General features: G+C 40.9%; 1 protein-coding gene across 4 annotated transcripts in view; it reads left to right on the top strand.

Moving 5' to 3' along the window:
• The first annotated feature begins 12,643 nt into the window (after positions 1-12,643).
• USP32 (ubiquitin specific peptidase 32) overlaps positions 12,644-17,073 on the top strand; it is a 270,417-nt gene continuing 265,987 nt past the window's right edge. For 2 of the 4 annotated variants that reach the window (XM_063455055.1, XM_063455047.1), the window contains exon 1: positions 12,644-13,158. In XM_063455055.1, the coding sequence (XP_063311125.1) occupies positions 13,101-13,158 (58 nt within the window). In that variant the 5' untranslated portion in view covers positions 12,644-13,100. The remainder of the gene's footprint in view (positions 13,159-17,073) is intronic. The other 2 variants (XM_063455073.1, XM_063455064.1) reach the window with 1 other exon arrangement.

Below are 17,073 nucleotides of genomic sequence, written 5' to 3'. Positions count from 1 at the left end.
CAAACACTTTATTTAGGTACATGGCAGTACATATATCCATGCACATATTTAGAATCTAGTGCATTAGCCATTGAATAGAAGTTTCTAACAAAAAAAAAGAGCAGCAAGACAAGGTGGTGGTGGTGGGGGGTGGGGGAGATATGTATCTTGGGTCCAGGGAGAAGGAGGAGTCATAAGAGATTAGACACCAATATAATAAGGCATTTTGAAGAGATTAATGTTTTGAGCAGAAAATTAAATGTTCTCTCCCATCTGATAGATTAGGTCATGGTGACGAGTCTTACGGAGCTTAGAGGTATTGAGCAAGGTGTCCCTGCAGGGCCGGTGCAAGGATTTTTAGGTACAAAGGCGAAGATGTATTTTTCTGCCCCCCCCTCCCCTCCCAAAATAACATCTTCACCTATGTGCCTCTTAACCAGCCCCTCTCCCCGTCCATTATTGGTCCCCTCCCTTCCCTGTCCCTTAGTGTTCTTCTAACCTCTCCCCTCTTTTGCCTGTCCCTTGGTGTTTCTCTCCCCTCCCCTCCCTGTCCCTTGGTGCACCCCCTACCCCCTTAGTGGTCGCACTCCCCTTCCTGGTGTGCCTCCTACCTCTCTTGTAGCGTTGCCGAGTGGAGGATATCCCCTACAGGAGCTTCAATTTTCTGTACCTGGCCGGACTGACACTGCTCTCTCAGTGAACACCTCCAGTCAGTCTGGCTGGGTACAGGAAACAGAAGCTCCTGTACTGCGCTCCGCCACGCTACACTCGGTGGTGTATACACACTGACAGTCACACAGACTCACTGATCTGACACACACTCACTCATTGACACACACAGATTGACACTCATTGACAATCAATGTTGTAAGGGAACATATGGTATATTACTTGTACAAGTACTTGGTGCATATTAGACATGTGCAATTAGTTTCGGGCCGAATATGTATTTGGACGAATTTCGGGCAATTCGGGTACTTCCGAATGTCCGAATAGCCAAAGTGCTGAATCGCTGAAGTGCCGAATTACTGAGGTCCCGAAGTTCCGAAATTACCGAATTTCCGAAGTGCCGAAGTTCCGAAGCACAGTTTTGCCTAAGTACTAATATACTTACCCAGTGGAAGAAGAAGAATGTTACATTGTATACAATTTTAAATAAAAAGTATACAAATATAGACAGGATTCAGCTGTAAGCATTTGCAACACTTACAACAATCAAGTAACATACATTCATATAACATGTAAGTTACTTGGCCAGTCAATGTAATGACAGGAATGAATAAGTAGATAACTCCCTAATTCCCACGGTATTAGGGAGCTATCTATTAAAAGGCTGAAAGACCTAAATTGGTCAGCCTGTGGCTGCGAACTATAAAAAAAAAAAATACATGTTCCCCTCCTAACCTGAAGGGGGGACCTATTGCCCCCACCCCCGGCCCCCACCCATGAGCGGTAGGTGTGGGCCCTAAAGTAAAGTAATGGGGGGGGACCTATTGTCCTTCCCCCTGGCCCCCACCCCTGAGTGGCGCGTGGGGGCCCTAAATCAGAATAGGGGGGGACCTAATGTCCTCCCCCCTGGCCCCCACCCCTGAGGGGTGGGTGGGGGCCCTAAATTAGAATGAGGGGGGGAGTACCTAATGTCCTCCTCCTGGCCCCCACCCCTGAGCAGTGGGTGGGGGCCCTAAATACTAATACTAATACTAAGTGTATCTGCTTAGAATTGTGGCCATGCTGTATGTAATAATTAATTTGAAACATGACAAAAACAAAGACTACATTGCTTGAAAAGAGGACAGGTGTTTGGCTTCATTTATGTATGGCAAATTTTTATGATTAAAAATAGGGATCAGTCCTCAAGAAGGTGTCGCCATTAGTTTAATGCCAGAATTATGGCCAGTGATTCCCTATTGTCAATTTAAAACAATTTAACTATATCTGATAGCTTCTTGGAAAAAAAACAACAACATGGATGTAAAGGAAATTTAGGATTCTTTTTTTTAAATAAAAAAACACCAAAAATGGATAGGGATAACATTCAGACAGACAATAACAAAATAACAAATAATTAAAAATGCCTCTCAAAACATTGTTAACAAATATTGGGAGTGTATTAAGTCAATAGAAACAAAATTACAGGACTCTCTTAAGTCTAGTTAAAGATAAAGATCTTCAAACCTTTTAATCTATTGAAAGGTTCAGTGGTCAAAGGAATAGGAAACCTCATATAATGGTTAAATGGTCCTATTTTTCTCTTATCCATTTCCCTTAGGTTGTTGCTAAGCCTAGTCTACTTACATTAGTCATTCTGTGATATATTCTACTGTAATGGAATGTCTCCTTTTCTTTTCTTTAATATTTTAATATTTAAAGGAACACTATATCCCTTTCCCTAAATTACTATTTGTCGTTCCTCCCTGACCCCCTGACCCCCGAGTAAGGAAAAGACTAAAAAAACATTTTTTTCATTTACTAATTTTAAGGCCAAGGTCCCTCAGTGCTGGATCGATCTCCTCCTTCAGCGACGTCCAGCTGGGCTAAGGGGACAAGGGGACTTCACACAGTCCACTTTAAAGAGTCAAAATGGTCTGGGTGCCTATTGTGTCCTTTGAAATAAAGGATGTTAAAAAATAATATGGTAAAAAAACAAGATAAATGAGGCATACCACAGTTCAATGATTTAACTTGCTACAATTACGTATCTATGTTATATCTCAATTCACAATGTGAATACTCCTTGTTTCTCAAACTGTCTCAAAAAATAAAGATTGACAAAAAAAAAATATATAGTCTGATAAACTGCTGGAAAAAGTGTTCTGTAGCATTACCTCCAAATGACTGGCGACACTGTTTAAGGTTCAAAAGATTCTTACTAGCATTGGCAGAACAACCTGAGGTTCAAAAACTAGCCAAAAATTGTCAGGATAATCCTAGGCCACACACAGAACCAAAGGTCACACCTGGTTTGGCAGAAGTAGAAATTATCAGAGACATATTGCCTGTCCTTGGAATTGGCCAGGATTAATAATACAGAATAGCAATAGGAAAGAGAGTGGTCAGTAACTAGCCAAAGTTGAGGGCAATGGAAAGTAACAGTAACTTAGATACTCGTGGATAACCACAAAGGAAACCACAACAGGGCAAATCTTAAAAGGCTGGGAAGGCTTAAATAGGGCTAAGGATTTTGTGATGAGTTTGCGTCATTTGACTTTGATGTCAAATTACTTGATGTCAAATGAATTGAGAATGATGTTGCAAGAATAATGCAGGAGTGAGTGTTTTCGAAATGATGGAAGGCATCCTGGCATCACAAACTGACTGGTGCAAAGCAACCAGTGTCCAAAATGATCCTGGAAGGATGTGAGTATAAAAGGAGGAGGCTGTTGGTGTCAAGATTATCCCAAGAATTATGTGCGGCGTCAACATGGACACCAATGTGGCACACGAAACTGGCAAGTGCCGTGAAATGAATTTGGGATAGTAATATATAGTTGGTTTATTATTCTCTCCCAATAACACCCATAATTCCCATGCTCCCACCTCCACCACCCCTTCCATTTGCATGTCATTGTACTTTGAATAATTAAGAGCTGCCCTCCCATTTTGCCTGTCTTACCAACATTCTCTGATGTATATGGCTGTTTCTGCATTACCTTATAGAAGATTGCTTAATCCCTCCACTTCCTCTCTCACATGGCATTCTGATAAACAGCGCAGAGCAAATAACATCATACTGCTTCCTCGTCCCTAATACTACAGAAGAAAGCTAACTATGGCAAACCCAGATACTAATCAGCTGAAAGATCAAAATTAAGAATTAGGCTTTTATTTTGATGGTAGGATAGTCATATTTAAGGATACCAAACTAGGGAGCTATCTACTCAACTACTCAACTGCTGAAAAATCTAAATTAAGAAATACTTGAGAATGTATAGTTTGATTCATCATCATCAAAAACGCAAGCCAAAATTATTGGATGAAATTTATATGAATCAAATCCTCAAAAAGACAAAAACTGATTTGTTGGAACCAAATATGTTTTTTAGACAAACCAATTTTTTTTTGTGCACAAGTCTACTTTAGAACTGAGTAGAATATCTTTTAGTCTCTTCCAAATTATTTTAGTAGTGGGGATTATCCCCATCAGAGATGTATGCCTTGGAGAGACATACCTCTCTGATCCACTGCATGACAAAATTGTGTCACCACAGGGTAGATTGCTGTCTTACCTGCAGGAGAGAGCTAAGGTGTCCAAGCGCTGTGGACCTGGGTTAGCTCACCTGTATGTGAATTTATACTTAAATGTATATAAACTGTGTTCGGCACACCTTTTAGCAGAAACACCGTCCTCTGGGCGGTTCTCCTGCTTACCTTAAATATATGGCAAATATGATTCTTGCAAGTCATGGAATAAATCAAATCACGGAATGATTTATTGTAACAGCTCTGGAAGGTAGTCTGTGAGTGCAACATCCAAGGAAGAGATTACAGATAACTTTGATATACAATATATGTTCCTTTGCCCACCGTCAAGTCAGCATAAAGAAGAAGAGTGAAAATCTGAATTGTTGTGAGACTCAAATTACTGCTTCCCAAACAGGGGCGTACAGAAGAGGATGGTATTAAGGCAGGTAAACATCCGGTGAGAAGATGGATGTTCTCAGCAGACTAGTTTGATTATGATGGGAAGTTACAGGCACATGCAAAGGACAAAAATAACTTTATCTTAATGAAGCAGTTTTGGTGAATAGATACTGTCATTACAGTTTCACCAGGAGGCAAATGCTTATGCAGGTCTAGTCAAACCTCTCCAAGCTCTGATACATACAGCCTTCCTACACATTTCCTGAAAAATAACTTTTAGCTTCCCCTATTCCTATGCTGTTAGTTGCCTGCTTGAGCATGCAACAGCCTACTGCATGAGATTTAATTTTAAGTAACAGAGAAGGAGATGTGAATTTCTAAAGTAAATACAATCACAATTAACTAAATTGAGAATTCAAAGTGAATTTCAAATTCAAGGTAGAAATAGCTTTTCCCTTGTCCTTAAATTTGAAATTCATTTTAAAATCACCTTGTTGATTAAACAATTTTTTCATTTCATGGAGACTGTGTGAATCACAGCCAGGAGAAATGTGCTTTGAGCTGCGTAAACTAGGTGATTTAAAGCAGCTCTGTCATTTCTTTTTATTTTAAATGTTGAGTTATATATCCTCCTGGGTAGCCCATTGTTTTTTCAAATTGATTATCACTTAAAAAGTTTTACACAAGGACATAAGGAAAAGTAGGGACAAGCTCCATATCCCCTGTCATTGGCTTTCTACTTGGTAGTCAATTCACTCAAGAGTTGCATCACAGGTTCTCTGTGTTGATTCTCACAAGATCCCAAGAGTTAACATAGTGCTGTAAACTGCCAGAGGTCCTCACCAGGCATGCATGTTACTTGATGTACATGGGCATGGAAGGGAAGATGAGATTTTTGGTGATTGTCATTTTGGAAATGCTAAAATGGCAGCAGTGTAAATGAAGACTCCTTGGTTTTGCACCCTTCCCTGTCACTGGTGCCTGTTGGGACTTTCCTCAGGACAGCCCTGCTGAAAGGGAAGAGATTTGAGACCATCAATGAGATTCAGGTAAATATGATGATACAGCTTATGATGATTTTGCAGAGTGTTTTGAACAGTGGAAGAGACGCTGGGAGAACTGTGTGAGGTCCCAAGGTGCCAACTTCGAAGGGGACTGAGGTGTCATTGTTCTATGTACAATATTCCTTGTATCTTAAATGCCTTTTATTTTTCATATTACATAGCTGGATACTTTCCAGACAGACCTTGTATGTATATAAATAAAGAAATAAATATACATACATACATATATATATACACATTTATATATATATATATATATATATATATATATATATATATATACATATACAATGAAAAACGAGTGCACTCAAGAGGACTTAGTAGAAAATAATGTGTTTATTCACAAACGTGCCAGTGATAGGTTCAACGTTTCAGTCCTCGCAGGACTTTTATCAAGACAATCAAAAGGCGGGTAAACAATGTTTAAATATGGTGAAAGCAAATTTCAATTGGAGAGTGAAAACGAGGTTGTGATGTCACCAGTGACGAGTTAAAGTCAAAGTTCAACAAGCATACCTAGACAGGTTTAACCCATTCCGGTAAAGTAACTAAAATTATAGAAAAGAGCTATAAAGCAATCTAACAACATTATAGTCCTAAGTGTTGTGAAGTGATTAGACCGTACATTCGGTCCAAATCTAGAGTGTCTGTGTTCATAAATGCATGTGAACAGAACAGAGTAATACAAAATGTAAAAACAAGGAAAATAAACCCGAAGGGCCTCGCAGAGTGGTTAGTCTACTAAAGATCTGTTTTATGGAAAATCCAATAGCAAAGAACCGTGTGGTACATCATCAAAGAGCATATTGAAAAGCATATTAAAGACAAGCTTAGCTAGTCCATAGAATGGATAACCACAGTATCATACAGATTTATAACCTTTTTAGTATACAGATACAAATGTTACTATCTGGGATAACCTCTGCGCCAATGTAGCAAATTTTAATACTATATTGATAAAAATGAAGATAACAATAACTGCATCGTTCTATCTTTTGGGGATGAAACAGTTCAGAGGGTTAATCTCATTTAGCCCCCCTGGGGACAGTGTTCCCAATGTAAAAATCCAGTAGGCTTCTCTTTGGAGAAGTAAATTATCCCAGTCACCTCCCCGTCTTGGAGCCGGGACTTGTTCAATACCCATAAATTTAAGGGTTGGTAATGTGTGTCCCGCTGCAAGGAAATGTCTAGCTATAGGCGTAGTTGCTGTGCCGCTGGACAATGCAATCCTAATGGTTGATCTGTGACCCCTCATGCGTTCTCGAAGGTCATTTGAGGTCTTGCCGATGTACATAAGACCGCAAGGGCATGTAATGCGGTATACAACATGTGTGGTAGTACACAAAATACGTTGACGTATTTTATATTCTTTGCCAGAGTGGGGATGAAAAAAAGATTTCCCTGGAGTCATGTTGTTGCAAGCTGTACATTTTAAACATCGGTAGCAACCAACATTGTAGTGTTCAAATTGTTTCAGCTCCTGTGTATCAGTATGTACAAGGTAATCCTTCAGATTTTTATTCCTCCTATAGCTCATGATCGGGGCTTGCTTGAATATAGCACTGCAGCGCTACACGGATGGGCCATCGACAAGCATTAAATCACCCAGATTAACCTTTCCACAAACTTTCCATTCACAATCCTTAAGTTTCTCAAAAATGATTCGGAAAAATGGTGAGATACTCCAAAAAGATAGCACATTGCCGGCTATATTCAAGCAAGCCCCGATCATGAGCTATAGGAGGAATACAAATCTGAAGGATTACCTTGTACATACTGATACACAGGAGCTGAAACAATTTGAACACTACAATGTTGGTTGCTACTGATGTTTAAAATGTACAGCTTGCAACAACATGACTCCAGGGAAATCTTTTTTTCATCCCCACTCTGGCAAAGAATATAAAATACGTCAACGTATTTTGTGTACTACCACACATGTTGTATACCGCATTACATGCCCTTGCGGTCTTATGTACATCGGCAAGACCTCAAATGACCTTCGAGAACGCATGAGGGGTCACAGATCAACCATTAGGATTGCATTGTCCAGCGGCACAGCAACTACGCCTATAGCTAGACATTTCCTTGCAGCGGGACACACATTACCAACCCTTAAATTTATGGGTATTGAACAAGTCCCGGCTCCAAGACGGGGAGGTGACTGGGATAATTTACTTCTCCAGAGAGAAGCCTACTGGATTTTTACATTGGGAACACTGTCCCCAGGGGGGCTAAATGAGATTAACCCTCTGAACTGTTTCATCCCCAAAAGATAGAACGATGCAGTTATTGTTATCTTCATTTTTATCAATATAGTATTAAAATTTGCTACATTGGCGCAGAGGTTATCCCAGATAGTAACATTTGTATCTGTATACTAAAAAGGTTATAAATCTGTATGATACTGTGGTTATCCATTCTATGGACTAGCTAAGCTTGTCTTTAATATGCTTTTCAATATGCTCTTTGATGATGTACCACACGGTTCTTTGCTATTGGATTTTCCATAAAACAGATCTTTAGTAGACTAACCACTCTGCGAGGCCCTTCGGGTTTATTTTCCTTGTTTTTACATTTTGTATTACTCTGTTCTGTTCACATGCATTTATGAACACAGACACTCTAGATTTGGAACGAATGTACGGTCTAATCACTTCACAACACTTAGGACTATAATGTTGTTAGATTGCTTTATAGCTCTTTTCTATAATTTTAGTTACTTTACCGGAATGGGTTAAACCTGTCTAGGTATGCTTGTTGAACTTTGACTTTAACTCGTCACTGGTGACATCACAACCTCGTTTTCACTCTCCAATTGAAATTTGCTTTCACCATATTTAAACATTGTTTACCCGCCTTTTGATTGTCTTGATAAAAGTCCTGCGAGGACTGAAACGTTGAACCTATCACTGGCACGTTTGTGAATAAACACATTATTTTCTACTAAGTCCTCTTGAGTGCACTCGTTTTTCGTTGTACATACTGACGGCTGAGGCAGCACCGAGGCGAGCACAAGACCGGTACATTGAGTGCGGAGTTCTCGATATTTATATATATATATATATATATATATGTGTAAAAAAGCAATAAGTCTGGCACTCTGCCTATAAAGTAATGAAAAAACTTACACCAAGGTGCTGCTCTGCGCTGGATATATGTAAATATGGTGTGGTGTACGTTTTTTCATTACTTTATAGGCAGACTTATTGCTTTTTTACTCACATATAGTGTGCAGCATCACACTGTCTGAGCACCTCCAAAGTGAGGAAATTATTATTTCCTTTTCAAAAGATTTTTTTATTAACAAGTGCCCCCCTCAGTCAGAGGAACGATTGAACATTCAGGAGTTAAACCTACAGTCTTATCATTTTTTTAATGGAGGACTTTTTACTAAAGGCAGGAGCCTTAGCTGATACAGCAGAAACACTGCAAATCACAGATCGAGAAGCGGAACTGTTATTATGGTCAAAAACATCCGCCGAATTATCTCACACAAACACTGAACAGGATTTCTATAATGATTTACTCAAACTTAAAAGACGTGAAGTGCACTTAGATCTTCATGGCATCTTTATTTCGGACTACTACCGAGCAAAACGTATACCAAGAGGGTTCCGAGTACACAATTCCCCTACTATTGGAAGACAGAATCCAGGCAAAGCCAACAAATGCTCCCTCGATTGGATGATTATTGTAGTAGATGAAGTGAAAAAGGGACTCTGGGACTTATATTAACCAAAGAGTCCATTAACACATTCGAGATGACACATACATCCACACTGAATGAGACAGCATCGACACAACACATGTTAAAAATACAGGATGAAATTATGAGATATAGAAACAACCTTATCCGGTTTAAAAGACAAAAAGTGGAACGGGTCAATTAAGATTACACCCATCACCAAGTATACCACTGGCTAAGTGGTGAGAGACGTAAACCAATTTTTCAAAGACAGAAACACAAGGTACGCAAACCTCTCCATAGATGCCAGCTCAGCGGAATCAACATCGAAACCAAAGGAGGCGACAATGTAACACCTGGAGCTACCTCAATACAACAATCACGATCGTCTTATTTGTCACAGGAACGACACACCAATGATCCACCCTCCACATCAACAAGAATTGAAACAAGATCAGGAAACCCAAACCCCTTAGAAGGTGACAGAAGGGAAAGATTTATAAATACTCGCTCCAAACCTCCAAACCGAAGGAGACAAGCCCTATTTTTAATTTATCATCAAAAACTCTAAATGTTAATCATGTAAAAGTATTAACAAAAGGACAAACATTAGTGTCCTCCTCTCAACCAGACAAATTCAAAACGGATGTTGAAATCTACAAAATGGAAAGAACACTCAATATACAAGCTCTAAAGGAACATTGGTCCCTTAAAGAACCATCCACTTTCAAATTAAAAATTACTTGGGAACCTAAAAGTTCCCACCATTCGATTAAAACATACATTCAACTGATAAAAACAGATACTGAAAAAATACTTTCTCATACAGACCGTAAACCACATAACTTATCTCCAGCAGAAAGGATAGCTCTCAAAGATCTAAAATAAGACAACAACATCATAATACACCCAGCGGACAAGGGAGGTGCAATAGTCATACAAGACTACAGTAAGTACAAAACCGAAATACTGAGTCAATTGTCTGACACTAAGACCTACAAACGTATCATCTATGATCCGACCAATAACATTCTAATCAAATTAGAATCATTAGTTCACAGAGCCAACACAGCAAGTTGGATTGATGATAAAACCACAGCATTTCTAATCAATCTAAATCCAAAAATTCCAATTCTCTATACTGTACCCAAGGTACACAAAGATATGGAAAATCCTCCGGGTAGACCCATAGTCTATGCCAAAGGCAGACTATTGGAACCCATGACTAAATTCATAGATCATTGCAAAGCGGCAGTAACATCCATTCCCACCTGTTTAAAGGACACCCAAAATTTCTTGGATCACATTAACAAAGTTACACTACCTGAAGAAAAGGTAATCTTTGCAACACTGGATGTCAACAGTTTATATACGGTTATTCCTCACAGGCCTTGACTCCATGCGCACCATACTATTGGATAGCCATCAATACAAAGGACCACCTATAGAATTCATATTGGAATGTCTTGATTTCACTTTAACCCCTTAAGGACCAAACTTCTGGAATAAAAGGGAATCATGACATGTCAGACATGTCATGTGTCCTTAAGGGGTTAAAGGACCACTCTAGTGCCAGGAAAGCATACTCGTTTTCCTGGCACTAGAGTGCCCTGAGGGTGCCCCCACCCTCAGGGACCCCCTCCCGCCCGGCTCTGGAAAGGGGAAAGGGGTTAAATCTTACCTTTTTCCAGCGCTGGGCGGAGAGATCTCCTCCTGCTCTCCTCCTCCGATCCTCCTCTTCTCCTCCCCGTCGGCTGAATGCGCACGCGCGGCAAGAGCTGCGCGCGCATTCAGCCGGTCACATAGGAAAGCATTCACAATGCTTTCCTATGGACGCTGGCGTGCTCTCACTGTGAAAATCACAGTGAGAAGCACGCAAGCGCCTCTAGCGGCTGTCAATGAGACAGCCACTAGAGGACATAGGGGGAAGGCTTAACCCATTCATAAACATAGCAGTTTCTCTGAAACTGCTATGTTTATGAAAAAATGGGTTAACCCTAGAAGAACCTGGCACCCAGACCACCTCATTAAGCTGAAGTGGTCTGGGTGCCTAGAGTGGTCCTTTAAGCAATAATTACTTTCACTTTGAAATTAATTTTTATATCCAACATACCGGCACAGCCATGGGATGGGCCATAGCACCTACCTATGGTAATTGCTGTATGCACGTGTATGAAACACAACACATCTTAACCAAATATACCAACTAGATACTATTATACCAAAGGTATGTGGATGACATCTTTCTAATTTGGACAGCTTCTGAACAAACGTTGAAAGAAATGATAGACACATTAAATGGTGATTCATCTCCCATACGACTAAGCCTCACATATCACAATGACAAGATACAATTTCTTGACATAGAGGTCTATCGCACAAGCAACAGAATTGATTACACTCTTTACAAAAAAACAACTTCACGCAATACCTTACTGCATGCAAAGCTTTCACCCACCAGCTCTTAAAAAATCTCTACCAACCTCCCAATTTTTAAGTGTTTTACGTAATAACTCCAATTGAGAGAAAGTGGACTTACAACTGAAAGACATGGAACAATCTTTCCTTGAAAGAGGGTATACCAAAGATGGATTGCATCAATCACGTTCAAGAGCTCATGACATTTTTCAATCCACTACCCAGATTCATGCCTTTACAATACGACACAGCAAGTAACAGCATATCTTTAGCGATCAAAAAAGATGGGAATTACTAGCTAAATTTCATACACTTTGCGCTGATTTTACTCAAACTCCATAGTAAATTACTTGTTGTCAAATATCCCCACAGTAAACCAGTAAAGTGCTGCAATATATGTTGTTGCTATATAAATGTTAATAATATATCGTTTGGAACCACCCCGCTTAACTTTTGGGAGGTGTATAGCCTCCTAATAGTGATTATAGCTGATTTTTGTAAATCAGATATTTTTTTGTCAATTTACAATTTGGTTTCCAATTCACTTGTGTTTCATATTTTTAGCTACTTGAATTCCAAATATCAAAATTACCAAATATTAAAATGTGGAAGCTGTGACTGTATCTCATTTTGCTGGGATAGGGAAATCAAAGAGTTTTTGTTTTTTTACAAAAGCAAAACTGAAAGCGTAGATGACTCAAATTGAATTTTTTTTTTCAATTCGGTTATTTTACCCTAAAAATGTGAAACTGACATTGAATTATCTACAATTCCCACTTCAGTGGCGAAAAACCTCTTCAGATTTGATCCTAGCAGGGCACCGTACCCCTCGCCCATACCAACTTCGTTTTCCTACTGAAGCTTGCCCACTTCAAAAATGTCTGCCTCGGCTTTAGCTCCAGGTCACATGGTGCATTGTGTTTACTATCCGCCTATATCTCCTTTAGTAGTCTTATTAGCTATATCCGAGAGTCCGAACGTATCCTAACGCCTCTTCGGCTCCTTCACCCCGGCCGGGGAGCGGAAGGGGCAGAGGGCGCGGGTCCGTGTTGAGGCGGAGCGCAGTGACGCGCAGGGCAGGGTGTGTGTCATGTGACCTGCTCGGTGAGGGGCGGGGCCGCCGTTAGTAGGAAGCAGCGGCTGGAGCAGGAGGAGGAGGGGCTGTGTTGGTGCATGAGAGGCAGGTGATGAGTCCACTGGGGGTGGACAGGAGCCCGGAGACAGGAGCCACACGCAGACACACTGCACGGGACTAGCAGGGCGGGGAGCCCGGCAACCAGCCATGGAGTGAGGGACACACTGACACCACCACCATTATTATTATCATTATTGCTATTACTGTGATTACTGAGATTATTCCTGTTATCAGCATGGGGGCCAAGGAGTCACGGATCGGGTTTCTAAGCTATGATGAAGCTGTGAAGAGGGGTAAGTGCTCTTGGTTTCAGGGCGGTCAGAGGAAGGAATCCTGAGGGAGTCATTAATGGAAGGAGGGGTGGGTGTTGTTTGGCAAGTGGCAGTCTGATCCATGCAGAGTGCTGGGTGACATGGGGGTGGTGGTGAGCTGGGTGATATAGGGGGTGACATGGGGGGTGAGCTGGGTGACATGGGGGGTGAGCTGGGTGATATAGGGGGTGACATGGGGGGTGAGCTGGGTGACATGGGGGGTGAGCTGGGTGATATAGGGGGTGACATGGGGGGGTGAGCTGGGTGATATAGGGGGTGACATGGGGGGGTGAGCTGGGTGATATAGGGGGTGACATGGGGGGGTGAGCTGGGTGATATAGGGGGTGACATGGGGGGTGAGCTGGGTGACATGGGTGGGGGGTGATATAGGGGGTGACATGGGGGGGGTGAGCTGGGTGATATAGGGTGTGACATGGGGGGGTAGAGCTGGGTGACATGGTGGGGGGGGGGGGGGTGATCTGGACTGACAGGGTGACAGCACGAGTGGTGGGATAGGGAGGGTGGCGAGCATTACAGTGAGGGGTGCTGTAGGGTGACAGGACAGAGTATCTGGCCAGCACTCATATGCAAAGGTCAATCTCTTCCTATCTGGCAGTGTGTTCTATAGGACGTGGGAAGGAGCTCTGCAATAAGGGACCCTCTTGGAAACCTGTTTTCTGCTCTAGATTATGTGCACCCTAGGTGTCCAAGGCAGGGGCTGCTGCTGGGACCTGCCCAAGAGGCTGTTTCTATACCCTTTACACTGTCAGCATGATCCTGGTTACAATGACATGAGGAAATATCATTAACATCTTGCTCCAAACACACGTTTGCTGTATGTTTATGTATTTTTGTTTGTTTGGTCAGGTTCAAAAGCAACTGTTCAGTTTCTAAACACATGCAATGAGCTTCTAAATAAGTATATTGCATAATAAGCTGTGTGTGTAATACATCATCATGCTTGGCAAGCTTATTTGTAATGCAGATTACTCGCACTTAAGATGCTTTTGGGTTTTATACCCTCCCTTGTACAATATCTGTGGTTATTTTATGTTGTGTGTGTGTGTGTGTGTTTTATTTTTTTTTTAATGTACCAGCTATATATAAATATTTTCAATTTCTTCTTGTCATAAAGTCTTCCTGATCTGTTTTAAAATGGTAATGCTGCTGTTAAACACCTTTTCAATTTTTTGAGTTCAGCAGGGAGGATGTGTGTGTACAAAGTAGTGTAAAAAAAAAAAAAAAAGCCTTGCTAGCCAAAGAGTGATGACATTTCATTCGGTCATTCTCTATCAAAATTACAGAGAGGAGATTTATTTGTATTATCAAAAATAACCTGCTCACAGTAAACTGGAAATTTTATAGTCCTATATCCAAGTCATCTGCAGCACTGACATATGCCTGTAGGTGCAAGTTGTCTTTTCTTTTTGTTAGGCAGTGACAGCTGACAGGTTAAAAGGATACAACCATAAAACCAATTCCATAACTCCATCTGCCTCTTTCCCTTGTACAGAGTGTCAAACCAGATGAACTGAAGGAATGCCAAAGATTAACAGGCTTCATTCTGTGATAAACATTGCTCTTCTCTAATATCTATGTATCTTAGTGTTGTATACAAATTACCCTTTGCTGGTCTGGTTTAAACAGATTTATAAAGCCTTTATCCCACAAAGAAACAAAACATTGCTACTACCTTGTAGAACTGTGATTCATCAACCCGTTTCTAAGAATGTACAGGTAGCATACTAGCAACAGATTGTTTTCATTAACACCTCTTATAACAAACTTGCATTAAAAACAAGTATCCACTAAACCAACATTTCCTAGTAAACACCATTCATTTCTAAAATCTCGTACTAAAGTAATCTGTATCCCTGATTTTGAAACTATGACTTAAAAAAAGCAGTAGTTTATTAGAAAACTTAGTTTATTTTTTACATACTTCCCTAAAATCTATAGCTGTCTCTCCTTTAATGCCCAATCCTGCTATTTATGGTTACATTTACTCCCAAAGCTTGTAAGTGAAAGTATTATAAAAAGGTTAATCGGTTAATTGCTCTCGGTTTACAATACACATGTACTCCTCATCAGACTTTGCTGTACCTGAGTGCAAACAGTACATGTGAATTGCAGACATCCTTATCATTGTTTCTTAAACAGTATGGGGAAAAACCTGTTTTGTAACAAGAATTTCAGGCACCTTCATCAAATAATTACAGTGGGTACAGTTACATTGTATGCAAACATAAGATCAATCATGAGACTAAAAGGGACACTATATAGTCACCAGACCCACTACAGCTTAATGTAGTGGTTCTAGTGTCTGTAGCCTGTCCCTGCAGGATGAGCACTGTAAACACTGCCTTTTCAGAGAACATACAATGTTTACATTGGTGCCTAGTAACACCTCTAGTGGCAGTCATTCAGGTGGCGAGTAGAGGTACTTCTTGTTTCAATGCTACACAGAGTGTAGCACTAGCGTTCAGCACCTCCATGCATAGTGTGGTGCAGGACAGCTATTATCTCTGCACACGCAATAGCCTTCCAATGCTTTCCTATGGGAAAGCATTGGATTGGCCGAGATCATAAAAAATTGATAAATCTCTGCCATGGAACCCCAGCATGGAAGAAAGGGCAAATAAAATCACCTTTTCAAAGCGATGTTAGTGGTGCCTGAGACCTCACGAGGTTAACACTATAATGTCAGAAATACATATAGGGTTCCTTTAATACATATTTGCTTACCTAGGACATTTAGCTAAATCTAGCAGTAAAATAATCATACCATACAGGGGTGTGAATTATTTATTTTTTCTAAATCTACTTGTCCAAAGTACTAAAGAGGTAGCCCAATCTACTTGCCTTGACACAAAATAATTCCAATTGAAAAGATTGGAGTCACTGCCAAGAGCAATTGACAGGGCAATTTGCTAAATTCTGAATATCACGAAATAATTCTACTTTTTTATAATGTGTGCTTGCTGAGTCCCCAGTGTGCTCTCTGCCATGTGCATTTTGGTGAGGACTGCCTATGCTTGGTGCAAGTCTGATGTATGCTCCATGTATGTAATGTGTTGTCTGCTGCCTGTTTGTGAAAGGTGTATGTGTGCATGTGCGCGTGCTGGCTGTATATGATTGATACACTGAAACTCACACACTCACTGACCCATATATGAACACACTGCAAAATTAACACACACACACACACACACTGACCCATACACATCCACAAACACACACTCACCGACTCATGCAGAAACACATTGACATACACACTGAACAATGCACAAGCACACTGACACACACAACCACTAACACACACTCACTGACCCATACACAAACATGCTGCACATTGACACACACACTCACTCATTGACCCATACACACACGCTGCACATTGACACACACACACACACTCACTGACCATACACAAACACGCTGCACATTGACACACACACTCACTAACCCATACAAACAAAAACTACACATTTACAAAAAGAGAAGTCCTGCGCTCACTCCCATCACTACTGGGCCGGCAGCAATGACTACAGTACACATCAGCCCCAATATATAGTAAAAACTAGTGATGTTCGCGAACTGTCCGCTGGTGAACAATAGCGTGTTCGCGTTGGGCGAACATATGCGATTTCCGGTCCGCCCCCTATTCGTCATCATTGAGTAAACTTTGACCCGGAACCTCACAGTCAGCAGACACATCCTGGGAGAGAGGGTCTGCTACTGATTGGCTGGAATGTGTCTGCTGACTGTGAGGTTCCGGGCCAAAGTTTACTCAATGATGACGAATAGGGGGTGGATGGGAAATCGCATATGTTCGCCCAACGCGAACGCGCTATTGTTCGCCGGCGGACAGTTCATAAACAGTTCGGCGAACAGTTC

Source organism: Pelobates fuscus, chromosome 1, assembly GCF_036172605.1.
Source record: "Pelobates fuscus isolate aPelFus1 chromosome 1, aPelFus1.pri, whole genome shotgun sequence".
NCBI lineage: Eukaryota > Metazoa > Chordata > Amphibia > Anura > Pelobatidae > Pelobates > Pelobates fuscus.
The sequence above is the reverse complement of the archived record's forward strand: the minus strand, read 5'-3'. Positions and strand labels throughout refer to the sequence as shown.